The sequence below is a fragment of the Adelges cooleyi genome, unplaced genomic scaffold (assembly GCF_023614345.1).
Source record: "Adelges cooleyi isolate 19-005CV unplaced genomic scaffold, UGA_ACOO_1.1 ACOO_flye_CR_arks_rails_tigmint_CR_PRNA_23, whole genome shotgun sequence".
Classification (NCBI taxonomy): domain Eukaryota; kingdom Metazoa; phylum Arthropoda; class Insecta; order Hemiptera; family Adelgidae; genus Adelges; species Adelges cooleyi.
The window spans coordinates 13,530,820-13,546,282 of record NW_026095893.1 but is presented as its reverse complement, the minus strand read 5'-3'; the positions used below and the strand labels follow the sequence as shown (position 1 = coordinate 13,546,282).

The 15,463-nt window shown below is 29.1% G+C and overlaps 1 protein-coding gene across 1 annotated transcript; it reads right to left on the bottom strand.

The window, feature by feature from the left end:
• Positions 1 to 709: 709 nt before the first annotated feature.
• LOC126835792 (protein nervous wreck) lies at positions 710 to 13,539 on the bottom strand. The gene is made up of 19 exons (XM_050568611.1): positions 13,414 to 13,539; positions 12,056 to 12,153; positions 11,772 to 11,817; positions 11,616 to 11,701; positions 10,355 to 10,499; positions 9,470 to 9,606; positions 9,241 to 9,304; positions 8,998 to 9,126; positions 8,261 to 8,383; positions 7,928 to 8,179; positions 6,518 to 6,595; positions 6,385 to 6,442; positions 6,078 to 6,314; positions 5,765 to 5,937; positions 5,311 to 5,656; positions 3,373 to 3,789; positions 2,785 to 2,895; positions 2,278 to 2,318; positions 710 to 1,562 (listed from the first exon to the last, which is right to left on the bottom strand). Exons 1-19 carry the CDS (start codon positions 13,432 to 13,434, stop codon positions 1,206 to 1,208), a joined length of 2,919 nt encoding a protein of 972 aa, XP_050424568.1. The 5' UTR covers positions 13,435 to 13,539; the 3' UTR covers positions 710 to 1,205.
• Positions 13,540 to 15,463: the final 1,924 nt, after the last annotated feature.

Below are 15,463 nucleotides of genomic sequence, written 5' to 3'. Positions count from 1 at the left end.
TAACGAAGATGTTTTTCTTAATTGCACAGCTCGTTTGTTATAGCTAAAAAATAATATTGCAGTATAAAATAAAATGTTCTTATTATTCGATAAATTATTATGCCGAATCTAAAGTAAAAATATATAATTATTAATTACACACCACTTCGGTCAAATTAAAAAATAAGTATCAGAAATATATTAATTGATAATACTTGATAATAAGTTGATATTGCTATGAATTTCGAATATTTTTTTGATAAACTATTTTTAATTTATCCTATTGTTATTTTAAAAGTAGCTAATAAAATATTAGTCCACAGCTATAAACTTTTATAAAATGCTACGAAAATAAATAACTTTTAAATGTATAAGAGTTAACATCACCGCAAAGTACAAGAAAAATAAATTAGAGTAGTAAAGTATTAGCGAATAATTTAAATAATTTTTTTTTTTTAACTTTTACTTCTAAATTTTAAATTTGTATTAATAAAAAATGTATAGGTAGTATAATTTTTGCTTTGTGTCCACCAATAAGTAAACTATAAACCAAATTACGTACATAATGTTAGATTTTTAAACAAAATTTAAGAACTCTAGATTAATTTTATAAAACTTACTTCATCAAAACATTCAACAAATTGTTGAGATTTATAAAGGAAAGTTATTTATTATTATTTACTAACACCCTTTTCAATAAATATCAAATTAATAAATGAAGAAAATTGTTTTATAAATGTATACTTTCTACTGTTCTATACCTACCAACATGAAAATGTTTATAAATAAGACATTTTTAAAAATTAAAAACATGGAAAATAAATGTCGAATCTACAATATTTAAAAAATTTAAACAACTTGTTATTGAATATGATTTATACGCAAAGATAATTTAAAAATTGTTTTTTATAAATATTGTTTAGTTTGAAAATTAAAATCCCTGCTATTGTATCATTATTATAAATGTATACAAATATTTGATACAATATTCAGTATGGTAATTTTATCGTGGTCGATTTATTCTGATTTTTGTATAGTACAATAAATTATAAAAACACTTGTACACGAAGGTACATATCAGTGCTACTACGTTGAATAATAATACTTTGACAGTTCATACATTTATAATAATACATGACTATTGACAAACCAATTTGAAAAATATTTAGGTACCTACATCAATAGGTCTTCAATTTATTCAAAATAAGGTTAAAGTGGTAAAGCTCTTAGGCGTTTGACTCTTTAAGATTGTGTAGTTTCGCTAATTGACCAGGCTCAAGCTCCGGTAGTGATGGTAAACCTTGGTCAGACGGTTCATCAGACTCGAGCATCTTGAGTTCGTCTTCAGATTCCTCCGGTATTGTAGCCGGAAAGTAGTCGCTGTCGACACTCATATGATGCTCTTCTTCCGGTTCGGATTCCGATTCTGGTTGAGTTTCCGTCGTAGTAGATTCTTGTCCAAATGGCTTTTCGGGTTCTTCAACCACAGGTGTTGCAGCTGTAATGACAATTTGAGCGACGCCTAACGCGTCTGCAGTGGGTGCTGGCGGTGGAGGTGCATCTGGGGGTTCAGAAGAGTTATTCTGGAATATGAATATCTCCATTATATTATACTGCATACAATACATTTTGTAATATGGTAGTTAACTGACACTTCATATAGATTAGACATGCAAAATATTATTGCAAAATGTATTTCAAACAACACTACAAAATGATTTATTAAGAATAAGACACTCAATATCTCAATAAAAGTGTTGCTATTTTTAAGTGTTTCTTTTTGGAAACATTTTTGTTTATGTTATTTTACAATTTTATCAAATTACTAAATATTTCCCCTTTTAAGTATTTTCCAGAGCTCTATCAACTTTTAAAACTTAAATGGTAACGTATAGATTTAATTAACTTTTTAATTTGCTGAACATTTTGACTGTTCAATAATCATTTTTGGATAATAATTACTTTTAAAGTTATTAAGGTTTAAAATGTATGGGAGTGGGCAAGGTAATATAGTATTATTTTTATTTGCTCGCATTACTCTACCGCACTTACCCTCCATTCCTAAATTTTAAACTTCAATGACACAAAATTATTATCCAAAACTGGTTATCGAACCGTCGAAATTAATCAATATTAAGAAAGTTATTATATACACTTTACCCTTTAAACTTTGTAAATTGATAGAGCTCTGGAAGAAAATATAATATAAATATCTAGCTACCCGTGAAATAAATTCCTATTCCGGCCCTCTCTATCTATATTTTTTAAAGCATTTACGTTAACTAAATTATAACTTACATCATCTTCATTTTCTATACATAGTTGAGGAACCGCAGGTACTGTATGTTTAACAAATTAAGTAAGATTAATTAATGTTTATTATTGGTTTAATATATATATACATAGGGCTTTCCGAGTCAAACCACGTGGTCATCGACCTGACCTCATCATTATTTTTAATTTAAAAAAATAAAAAACTGAAATTATACATTTTTTCAGATTTTGAAAAAAAATGTCTTTATTAAAAAATAATATAGAAATAAATCTTGTTCCATTCCCGTTATTAGATCAAAAGATTTGATCAGTCTTTAATTTTATGATAGAAATTTCAGAATTTTTAAGCAGGTCGAAATCGATTTTTCGGGAAAAATAAAATATATAACCTCTATTTTTGGGGTAAATATAAGTGATAAAAAATTCAAAAAAAATGAAGAGGTCGGGCCGATGACCGCGTGGTTTTACTCGGAATGCCCCATATATATTCTACACGCATACATTGAAATCAATATTTAGATAAAGACTTACCATTAACCAGTGTATTTTCTTCCAAATCTCCGAAAAACTGAGTATGATATTGTTCTTGTTGGTTTTGAGTCAATTCCATAGAAAAATCATTGGCTTTCATTGAAATTTCGGCTAAAACAAAATGTAATGCAGTTAATATTATAGTAATTATAACTAGTTCAACAATTTAATGATTCAGAATTTATATTTTTGATAGACTGTAATCAGGTTTTTTTAATTATCGAACACATTCAAATACTAAAGTATAGTGCTTTGATTTCTATTAGTATCATAACATAATACAATATTTAAGACTTAAAAATAAAACTGAACTCTACAGAAATGTTTAATCCGTTCATTTTTACATAACAAACTTAGTAGCAGAATGATCAATCAAAGACCTTCTTGCGTTTATTATTACTTGGATATTAGGATTTTTGTCTCACCCCTAATCAGAAGTATAAGCTATAAAGCCATAATGGCGACAAGATCTTAAAATATATTGATAAAAAAAAATGTATCGTTAATACTATAAGATAGAATATAGAACTAAGAGCCCTCACATCGAAGATCTGAATTTGTAAATTTGCAGATATACAATTTGTTTACCTTCTGGATTAAATCCTTGTGGTCCATGTTCACCACTAGGTGTGGGCTGAGTAACAATTACTTGAGTAGGAAACAAAGACGAGGAAAGTAATTCGGGTGGTGTAAATGCAGTTGGCGGTGGGGGTGGCGGGGGAGCATTTGTAACGAATTCTGGATGGTCATCGTTCGAAAAATCACTATCGCCATTTTCGGATGTTGGTGTAGGTATATGTTCTCCGTTTTCATAACACTCTTTCACCAAACATGACGGGAAGTGTCCCATTTTACTACCCAATTCCCCGACCCACCATCCATCATCTACGTGAGTAGTCTTGTCCACTACTTTAATAATTTCTCCTTCCTTCATGCCCAATTCTTCAGGATCATTAGCGTCATAGTCAAATAGTGCAACACAATACGATGGTATTTCTATAATTCCTGTAATTAAAAAAGAACCCAATTACCATTATAATATGTTTTTAAACAAATCATACAAGTTTAAAAAAAATAATGGTTTTAAAATGTTCTCTTATTTTATTATTTTTTTTAGTAAATTTAAGTATGAACTTACAACATATTATATTACACTCATGCAGGGGTCGAATGAAACAGTTAACTTTTATTAATAAAAGTAAAAGTTTAACTTTTACTTATACATGTTGATGTATAAACATTTTTTTTTTAACTTTTACTTTTTTCAATAAAAGTTATTTTTATAACTTTTATTTTCTAACTGGATTTATAAAAGTTTTTGTTGAACAGTTATTATAAACCATTTACATGAATAAGTTTAATGAAAAAAGTATTATGCTTTTACGTTTTTATTAATAGGAAATGTAACATACAACTTAATAATAATTTTACTATACTATATGCATTTAACATAAAAATGTTTTTAAATATTTTGAAAATTAAAATTTTAAATGATGATATTATATCAACTTAATACAAGTATAATCAAAATTTTATAGTGTAAGCGACGTTTTAAATGCTATCATCATGATGAGATGAGTTCTGGACAAATTAGCTATCGTTTACGAAGCTTACTAACAAAAAAATTTACGAACAAACAAATTTAAGTTAAATTTACTAACAAAAGAGTTTAATATAATCTTACTAACAAAAAAAATTAATTTAATTTAGCTAACAAAATATTTTCAAGGGTTTCATTGTCAAGGTTGTATCTATGATAATTTAAAACATATTTTAAAGATAAAAATGCCCTTTCTACAGATACTTGAAATGCAAGGGAATAATGTACAACCAAAGCTTATTTATACAACGTTGGTTTTTTAAATTTTTGAATTTTCCCAGCAAGATAGTAAGATGAGAGTAGAATAGTTTTTTTATTGCTGAGCAGTCAAACAATAACGATCTTACATTATCATTGATTTTTTTTGTACATTTAATTTTTTTTTTAGAGGGGAAAAGTAAAAGTTTAACTTTAACTTTTTTTGGCTAGAACTTTTATTTAACCTTTTTAAAAAAAACTTTTTTAAGCTAGAATTTTTATTTAAAAGTTTTAAAATAACGGTTTTGATTAAACTTTTATAAATAAAAGTTTTTTTCAAACAGTTATAGTTGAACTCATTTGTAAAAAAAAATAACTGTTTCGATCCCTGTACTCATGTTTGAATAAACAGTAAATTATTCACCGGTATATTACATCACGGCTTCCGAAAAACAGCGGCCTAAGCGAATTTTTTTGAAAATGAGGATTTCGCGGTTTTGGAATCAAGAACAATGAATTTATAAAGTCGATCAATATTATTCATTTGGCATAACATTGTCATATTTTTTTTGTAGATATTTTATAATTATTAAAAAAGTATTTTTTCAATTCACTCTCATGTAATATTCGACTAATTGCATTTAGGTTATTGTTCTTCGGAATTCGCAATGTGTACATTCAATTTTTATCTGACATCTTATAAATAAATTGTTTTAATTAAATTGTACCTCCTTCTTTTTTCTCCCATACAGTTGTGATACTTTTCTCTGAAGACTGTTCTTCAGCTTCGTTTTCTTCGTCGGACTGACTCTGTAAGGGTTGACTTGTAGTTGCATCGTTTACCATATAGTCCACAGATGAAAAACTTATTTGTGATCTAAGCTGGTAAGTGGTAGGAGTATCGCGAGTTTCTGGATCACAAGTTTCTTGTTCAATATCCAAATAATTAGATGGTACATATCCTACTTCTCCTTTATAATTTCTTGCTTTAGACCAACCAGAATTGTCACTGTCTACACTAAACACTTCAAGTTGCTCGTTTTCTACTATTGTCAGTTCATCTGGATGTTGAGCCTAATATAAATGATAATGTATTCACAAAAATAATAATATCGTTTATACTTGTTGTTGTTTATATATAAATTGTAAATTATATACATATATATGTGTGTGTATACTTACCGTGTAGCTATACAAAGCAGTACTTTTGTAAACGGGTCCTTCTGGTTCTTGAGTATGCTGAGGATAAGTAGCCTTGTCTTCAGAATCACCAGTTTCTTCCCAGTTCACCTGTGTTGGATCATCCCAACCCGCAGTTAACTGTTCAATACGTTGACGTTCTCGTTCTACGAGAGCTAAAATATTGTTACTTAATGATAATAACTTGTATCTTTTAAATATTCGTATTCTAATAATTTTGCTTTAATCCAAAATAACTGCAGAATTTCTTTTTAGGAGCAAAGAGAAAAAAACATAACATGGTGGAAGTACATACCCCAATCTTTATCCATTTCCGCAGAATCCGGTCTCTCTTCCTCATCCTGAGACAAAGACTGTGGTTGGTCCATCGGTACTGGGCTATCAGAAGGACCATCTCCATAATCTTCACTGTCATAATCAGACGTCATAGCATTAGTAGCGCTTCCTTCTGCCGGCAAGGAAGATGTACTATTCGACCGCTGAAGTTCAGCACTTATATCACCTATATCTGCCAGCCATTCTTCCACATTAACTAAAATCATCAAATAAATAAAATTAGAAGGTAAGTTAGTAATTGCACTACAATATTATATGTTCCATACCATTTCCATCGCCATTCTTTAAACATTCTATGCGAGCTTCCGCTTTTACTTTAGCTATCTATAAAATAAATAATTTGTTTACAGTCATATTAAATGCTTTGGGTAAATCTTAACTGTGTTAAACTCTACTTACTTCAGATCTACGGATACTATTTTTTAACGATTCAATTTTTGTTTCTAAGTCAGATCCATTAGGATCATTAGGATCATTCTGAAAATGCGAAAGTCAATTTATTGTTATTAGTTTTACCTTCGATATGGAGCTAAAAAGGTTTTGTTTTTACAATTATGACGTATTTATATTTATTTTGTTTCTTGGCCTACGACATTTCCTAAGCCGCTAATCCGATTTCTTCATGTAACATGTCTATAGGTCAAAAATCGTATCTGGAAAGTATTTTATTGATCCAAAAATGTGTCCCCTTCCCCTTAATTATCGAAAAATCACTAAAAAAATGTACTTAAATTACGGGGCACTACATTTTTTTTTAATAAAACAGTCGAAATAAAAATTACTTCAAAATGTATATGGAATATTCTTTTTATATTGTACTATCGATATACTACGACAAACCAAAAAAATATTAAAATCCCTATCTCCTAGAAAGAGTGAAAACTTTTTTTTCATTTTTCTAGTGTATTTTTGGGATATAAGGTCTGAAATTTATTATTATTTATTAGGGAAAAACCAAAAAGGGGTAAAATTACACTTTTACCGTATTAAATTTCCAGGTTTCAATTTGTGAAAATTTGGTTTCAAGAGTCAATAGGTATCATAAAAAGTAAGGGCAACACGTTTGTATTTACAGACGATCAACCCTAATCGTATCCGCCCTTATTATAAAAATACTGAAGGTACAAAAATGTTGCTCTGATTTTGGATATGAGTAAAAACCAAACTAAACATGATAAAGAATTAAACCTTTTATTTTTAAAAAGTAATTATCATGATATTTTAAGATGTTATGTTTTGAAAATTATACCACTTAAATTACTGCCATTGCGTTGTAATCAATGCAGTCTTAGCATCTTTCTCGAATGTTTGCCGTTACCCTGCGGACAACGTCCTGTATAAAGTTATGGCTGCCTTTAGGTCTTTAAGTTTTTATGGTCGATATGGATGAACTTGTGCCTTTAAGTGACACTCCCCCCCCAAAAAAAAAAATCGGTGTTGCCAGAAGAAAAATCTGAATTGGAAATTGAGCAAAAAATAGGTACGTAATAAATTAAAACACGTTCTAAGACGCGGACTTGGCTGCTAACCCTTACGCCACCCAGCTACGCCTCCGAAAACAAAAAGTGATTCTTTCTGTCGCACATAACAGCCACCATTAATGTGATGTGTATTTTGAAGTATAAAATATCAAAATTGCATGGTATTTATATAAAAAGTTTATTTCTTTATCTTGTTTGGTTTGGTTCTTATTTACATCTAAAATCGGTGCAACCATTTTGTCATATTCTGTACAACAATTGAATAGGCAGTCAGTGTTTGATACTTGACAGAGGAATGAGAAAAATAATTGACTGGATTATTAAATACCTTTTGACCAGATTCTCTGAGTGCCTGGAAGACCTGTAATTTTCTAGTGTTTTCTTTAATATTGTTTGTTTCTCTTAAAATTCGTGTAGCCCATCTTATGGCTTCTTGGCTAAGAATTGTTACAACTCCTCCATGGTCCGCGGTTATATGATCTATTGTATCGCCATCACATGCTTCAAATTGATATTGTACATGTTGTTTTAAAACCGGATAAAAAAGGTATACACATTGCATATTATATTCTCGACTTAACTAAAAAAAATACATAAATACACATAACATTATATAGTATTTACATTACAATTATACATAACCATATATAGTCGCACTAACTTGTTGTGCTTGGTCTCTAACTTTCTTGAAAGAGTTATGAACAACTGTACACGTTAGTAGCTCAATTTTACTAAGCAATGCTAAATATTCTTGCACCTTTTCATACACATTATTTTCCATAGTCTATATTAAGAACAATAATTGTTATAGCGATTATTATAACTGTTAGTAAATAGTAGTACATTTGACGTTTTAAAAAAAAAAATATTGGTCTACGTCGCGTCGATTGGAACAAATTGTGTAATCGGTAATAACGATTAATTTCTAATTTAAGTGTTGATTAAACCTAATATATTAATAGCATTATACTTTACGGTAAAGTCACGCTTTAAGTCTTTATGTAATAAGTATAACTTATAAGTAAGTTATACTTAGTAAAATTTAAAATTATATTATAATACATTTGCAATAAATAAATAATAAATAACGGACACTTATGTCACAATACATAAATAATTATTAAAATAAATCCTATTGAAAAAATGTAACGTTTTTTATTATTATTATTTTGTTTTTTAATTTAGATTTAATGAATAATCATATTTTACTTAATTGACAAAATGTATCCACAGTGGCGCCGAAGCCCATACTAAGGTCATGACTTGGCCCGACCACTTTTTCAAAAATTGTGCATTATAATTTATATATTAACGTTCATGCTGAGGCCGCTAAGTTTTGGAATTGCCCAACCACATTTTTAAGACTTCGACGCCAGTGTCTATCCAATAAGTGCTTACATTCATAACATTTTGAAGATCAACCAAGAAATAACGTGTTTGATGAGCGTTAGCTGCAGCCAAACTAAGTAAGTAATCGTTCCTTGCACCCGACGATTTTTCTTCCAATACTTCTCTTCTCGAAGACACCTAAATTTATTTTCATTTATCTATTAATACAACCAACTATTGTATACATACAACGATAGTTAAGTATATTCATATTATTTATTTATTTTTATATACGAAAACATCTGTTCTTACTTTGGCACTATTTTTTTGCAAGGACGTAATTGATTGGAAAAATGAACCTTTTTTTTTTTTTAATCTGTAAAATGATTGTTTAAAATAATGAACTTAAAATAAAATCTTATTAAGTTTTAAAATATGTTGAATTAAGATTATTTTGACAGGTTTTATTATATTACTAAAACAACATTTGCAGTTTACACTAACGTCTAAAATTAATTAGATGATATTTTTAAATAATTACTTTTCTTCAATATCTTTAGCTTTATCTCTCACTTCATGAGCACTTTGTTCTTCGTCGAAGTAGAATTTTTTTGTCTTGTCAACTTCTTGGACAGAAGAATGAAGCTCTTTTTGAACTTGAGTTAAATGGTCTGTACACTGAAATAATAAACTTTAAAATAATGTTTCATATACGGGGCATTCCAGCCCAAGTGTTCCCCACCTAAAAATTCGAAAGTTAAACTTTTTCATGTCCGCACGTTTTCTTTTCATTTTTATACAAATAAAAAGTGGTCGATTAGAATTGACGAACAACGAGTTCCTTAGAATTTTTTTCGTACTTTACGATGAAAATATTTGCCTTTACGTCAAACCATTTTTTACCTCAAAAAAGGATCAATCTGAAAATATGTTTGCAATTTTTGGCTCTTGCGACCATTTTGATATTTTTGAAAAGTGGATGGATGGAAAGTTAGAATTTTTTACAATAAAATGTCAATTTTAGTGTGGGGTGGGAATTATAACTGAGTGAAAAGATGATTGAGGACTGAGGGAACCTCCTGAAGCGGTCTGTCCTTGATTAGCGGGGGTTTCCGACGTTCGTCAAGCCATCTATTCACTCAATTATAATTCCTAACCAACTCTAAAAATTACATATTTTATAGCAAAAAATCGAGCTATCTATCCTCTTTTCACTTTTTTTGGGGTAAAAAATAACGTTTGACGTAATTAAAAATAGTTTTTACCGTAAAGTACGAAAAGAAGGTTTAGTAACTCTTATTCGTTAATCCTAAGCGACCACTTTTTATTTGTGTAAAAATTAAAAGAAAACGGGCGGACATGAAATAAGTTCACTTGGTGTGATATGCCCCCATACATTAAAAAAAATATATACACATTTTATTACCTTTTTAGCTATTTGCAGTTTGTGCGCTCGCAAAGTTTTTGCTTCGTCGTTTATTTGATTTTGTAGTAGTTCGATAGCTTCTAAACGTGCTTTTGCAGCTGTTTCGTTTTCTTCTAGCACTGTACGCCACACATTCCACATATTCCTAAGAAAATTGTTTTAAATGTAATTTACTGTATAATACCCTGTTTTGTAGTCACATAGCAAAATCTAGCAAAATCTCAATTTCGATTATTTTGGGGATAATTTCTTTTGGTATAACTTTATTCAGTAATTCTATTACAATACGAAATTATTTATAAAACCAAATGTGTTTCTTAGTTCTTTTTAAGTAAAAGTTTTATTATGAAACTTCAATAAAGAACTTAAGTGCAATAATTATTTTAGGATCAAGTATAACGTATGTCTTTTGGCTAAGCTATAACTAATATAGCTTATTTGTAATGGCTTCATCTTGTTGCAAAAACAGTGTAAACTGTAATTATTTATCACACTTTTTATATTTCCTGAAAATATCACATATTAAAACGAATTTATTACTTAGCGATGTCTTAATAATTTAAAATTTCATAAATTTTTATTCTCCTAATATTTAGGCTTAAGACCAATACCTATTTGGACTTTCTATAATTATACCTACGAAACAATAGGAAACAATATGTTAGTTGATTGTTGACTCGTATTGTTAATTATGATGCAACGAACGTGCGCGTGCGGGTCACGTTAATCGATTTGTTGAATTTTTGAGTATATAACCGGCCAATGTCACGTTATATTGGATACTGCATTAAATATGTTACATATTATAACTGTCTTAATTATTATACTACTCTAATTTTTATATTTATCATAAAGGTAAATTGTCAAAAAAAGAAATATATTCCACTGCAGGCAAAAATTTAACATTATAGTATACCGAAACAAATTATGTAATTACAATGACAAAGTAAAAGTAGTTATGGTTCTGTCCCACTAAATACTACTGCTGCCTACCCATATTAAAAGAATACTCATTTTTTAAAATTTTGTAATTTGATCAACTAATGAACAATTTTAACAATAGAACACTGAAAAGTTATACAATTCAATCTATTAATACTCATTTTTACTTGTAATCAAATATTATTTTTAGGGGGTAGAGCCTTAGAGAGAAGAAGGAATGTCTAGAACTTTTCAAAGTAATTTTCAACCCTCCTACCTTTGCTCTATTTGTGTAAGTATTAAATAGTAATTAATACGAATTAATAAATAATACACTTACCATTTTTCTTCACTGCCTTCAGTCTTTATATCAGGTATATTAGCGATTTTTTTATTCAAAAAAGCTACAGATATTTTGAGCAGGGCCTGTAAATAAATATATAATAATTCAATATTATATAAGTATGTACAGTAAGAAAATTAAAATTATACTCACATCGGAATACGATTTTTCTATTGCAGATTTTTTTATTAAAAAGCTCCTAAAAATTAAAAAAATGTACAGTCAATTATGGAAAATTAAATTATTTATTTAAATAAAAAATAAATTATAATTTATTTAAAAGGTATTATGAACTATCTAACTTTAATCATCGAGGAACAATGTATACCCAGTATAATGTGTTGATAAAGACAAATAAATTCGGTAAAAAACACAGTACACGATTTTTTTAAATATTATACAGTGTTATAATTAATTACTTTAAAATAAATGTTTACCTTATATCTTCAAGCAAATCACATTCATTTTGATTTTTCAAATGTAATTTCGCTATTTGTTCCGAATGCAAGTTTTTTAGAAACTTCACATAATTTCCCTGAAGAGATACACCAATATATTTATTATTTATAACAGTACTAGCATTTTTAAGCAATGTTCTAAATTCTTGAAGGTAAATAACATATTATTTAATAGAATAAATATTTATTAGGGGAAAGGTAAAGCAGCCACCTTACGGGAATATATCGACTTTATTGTATCAACAAATATGTGTTGTCTAATAAAAAAAAAATATCAAAGTAGTTGAGTAGCTAAAATAATTAATAACATTTTTTAAACGTAACTGTTACCTTACATTAGCACCTTACATTTATGTATATATTTGTCATTAATATGTCATTTTTTCATTAAAAGATAAATCTTTGTGTTGGGATCCATTAAACAAGTCTGTATCAAATAATTATTATAATTTATAATCAAACGACCATAGGATGATCAAATAAATTGGTTAAGGTCATCAATTAAACAGTGATTGTGTCCTCTAACACAAAAAATCTGACATAGTAATAAATATTTTATACAAAACTTAAATGCATAATATAATAAACAAAAATAACAAATCAATCTTTTAGTAATTATTAGTATGATAGTTTTTATAAATGTTTAACTTTTGTAAGATGACTTTTCAATGTTCATTACATTGAAAAGTCATCTTACATGTTTAATTACAATTATAAATTCTGAATTAATAAATTCAATTTATGGGATATATTATGTATATTGTATTAAAATACTCGTAAGTACATTTGCGTATATGTAATACTATTTTAACATTTTCAAACCACATAAAAATGTCTCTCAAGTCGTATCAAATTATAATATTTGTCATCTTAAAATGTAATTGTAATACACGATTTGATTTTACAACTTATTTTTTAAAAAATAGTCTAAACAATACAACAGAATAGTCATCCCAAAATAATTTTTTTTTTTCGTTTTTGCTTTTGAGCTAACTGGGTCAAGATATTATTATGAACAATTGTGATTTTCAAAAACCAAATTTAAGAAAAATACCGTGAAGTATTTATACCGTTGTTGAGTTACTTAGTTATAACTGTCATTGAATTTAGATTACAATCTAGAAAATAATTGACGACGTCGGACTCGGAGTACAAATGGTGAATTACACAATTTTACGTACACAAGCAATAATAGGAGCGTTATCTCATAAAGGTGAATTTATATTCTAGTGTAGGTCAACTATTGTAAATACCGAATGAGTATTTGAGATCACCGATTTTAAGTTTAATCAGTATTATTATTGGGTTTACGAATTAGCTGATACTGTTGTACTTACTTTCCTAGGTGGAGGTTGCATTTCGCTCGAGAAAGTAACAGCGACGAGACACTCACGCGTTTACACAAAATGTTCAGCTGCCACCACCCGATCGAACACGGCGTGCAACGCCACCCCAACGACGACTGCCCCCTTACCTCTGCTCCGTCTTCTCGATTTACCATTTTCATTTCAACGCGCTTTCGCACAACTTGCCTATGCAAGTTTTACAGTGCTACCAATCCAAAGTTTCTAATACTTTACCCTTAACCCCACGCGCTGTGTATTTTGTACACCAAACTTTTATTTAACTTATACTTTTTTTATTAAATAAATAGGTGTAATTAAATAAACAAACAAAAATCAAGTTCTTTTATAATTGAATTAATAATTATTAATAAATAAAGCTAACTGTGTACGATACCACATTGTTTTTTGTGTTAATAACCGCATGAAGTTATTAAAAAAATAGCGTGTGGAGTTAAGGGTTAACGAGCTTATTTGTTTTGATGGCCATCTTATTTTCACGCAAATTACGGTAATTTATAAATCAGTGTGATCTTCAGACCGCAATAGTTAATGCATATTGTCATATACACAGGTACACCGAATCAAAAGATTAATATCGATTAGTCCCAAACAGTAAATATGTACGTTAAAGCTATGGGGTTCACTTGGGTAACACACTTAAATCACTTATTTAAGAAGTACAACTATTTCGATGTTAAGACAGAATAAAGTAGTTTCTTAAAAATGTTAAAAATACAAGGAATTTAAAAAAATAAATATTTATTTTAATTAAATTGTTTAGTCCTTAAGGTATACTTATGTTTCTACGTTTGTTTTTTCATTCCTATAATTTTGATACTGTCATCGTTGTAAATTTTATTAATAAAATAATATAGACTAATTGACCTACTTTAATTATAATAGAACCTCATTGTATTAATCGGATTATAAATATGGTACCCGCGTTAAGAGGACGCTATCCACCTATTTATTAAAGTGTAAATTATAGGCAACTTTTTGCTTAATCTTAATTCTAGAATAAATCTAGAGCTTAAACTATAGTATACTCTTATTAATACAGTACTGAGACTATATTTATTGTTATCTTTTTGTTAAACTATCACAGTAATTTCTATATAGACAAAATTACAATTATTTCCCATCAAAATAGATTTTACATACATATTCACAGATAGCTACTTACTGAATACACAATTTCTTAAGATTAGTTGTTTATCACTCCATATATCTTGGAATCACCTTGGATTGAACTCTCACTATCAAGGAGCAAATAGGCAAAGTTCAGAAAACAATGATCGAGATCCAATTATAAAGAATCTGCTCCGGAAACTAACAGGCAGCCAGCGATAACTTATAATTTTTTATTCTCAACTGTTCGCATAACTGAGCTGACGCTATGTTTTACTGCAAGCCAGTATGCATGCCAATTGTGGACCCGGTCAGGACACATTAAACACGTTGACGCGGTACTTAGCGAAACATGTAGAGTTGATGTTGGATACCTTAGGCCAACGCTGATACAAAAAATGTAGCCATTAGCAGGAATTTTCCCACCGGAAGTTTGAAGTGATGTAGCCGCTTGTGTAGAATAAACAAACTACAGACCAAAGACATTCTATGTAAAGTTGTTATATTACTCAGGAGTTTAATAAAGACTTAAATCACGAAGACGTTTTTTTGGAAAGCATTAATATGATTCAAGATCCAATGCCCAGTTTTCACCTACCACAGTGGAAAGAGGAGCTACATGCCAAAGAAATTTGTTTTGCCTACTGAGTGCCACCTGACGGGACTGCCCATTGCTGTTGTGTAGGGCAATTAACAGATTAAGAGCCAGAGTGGCCAAAACAAAGACGAATATGATTAAATACAGAATTCTATTGTGAACAATGAACAACGCGTCAAAGCTTACTAAAGTATCTCCCAGCAGCTATCTCCATTCCCAGCTGGACCATTTTTGTCTTTAGGTATTATACCCAAAAAAAGGGTTGAAACCTTTATGAACGATTCGGTTTTCCCGATATTATATTGTAGAAATGCG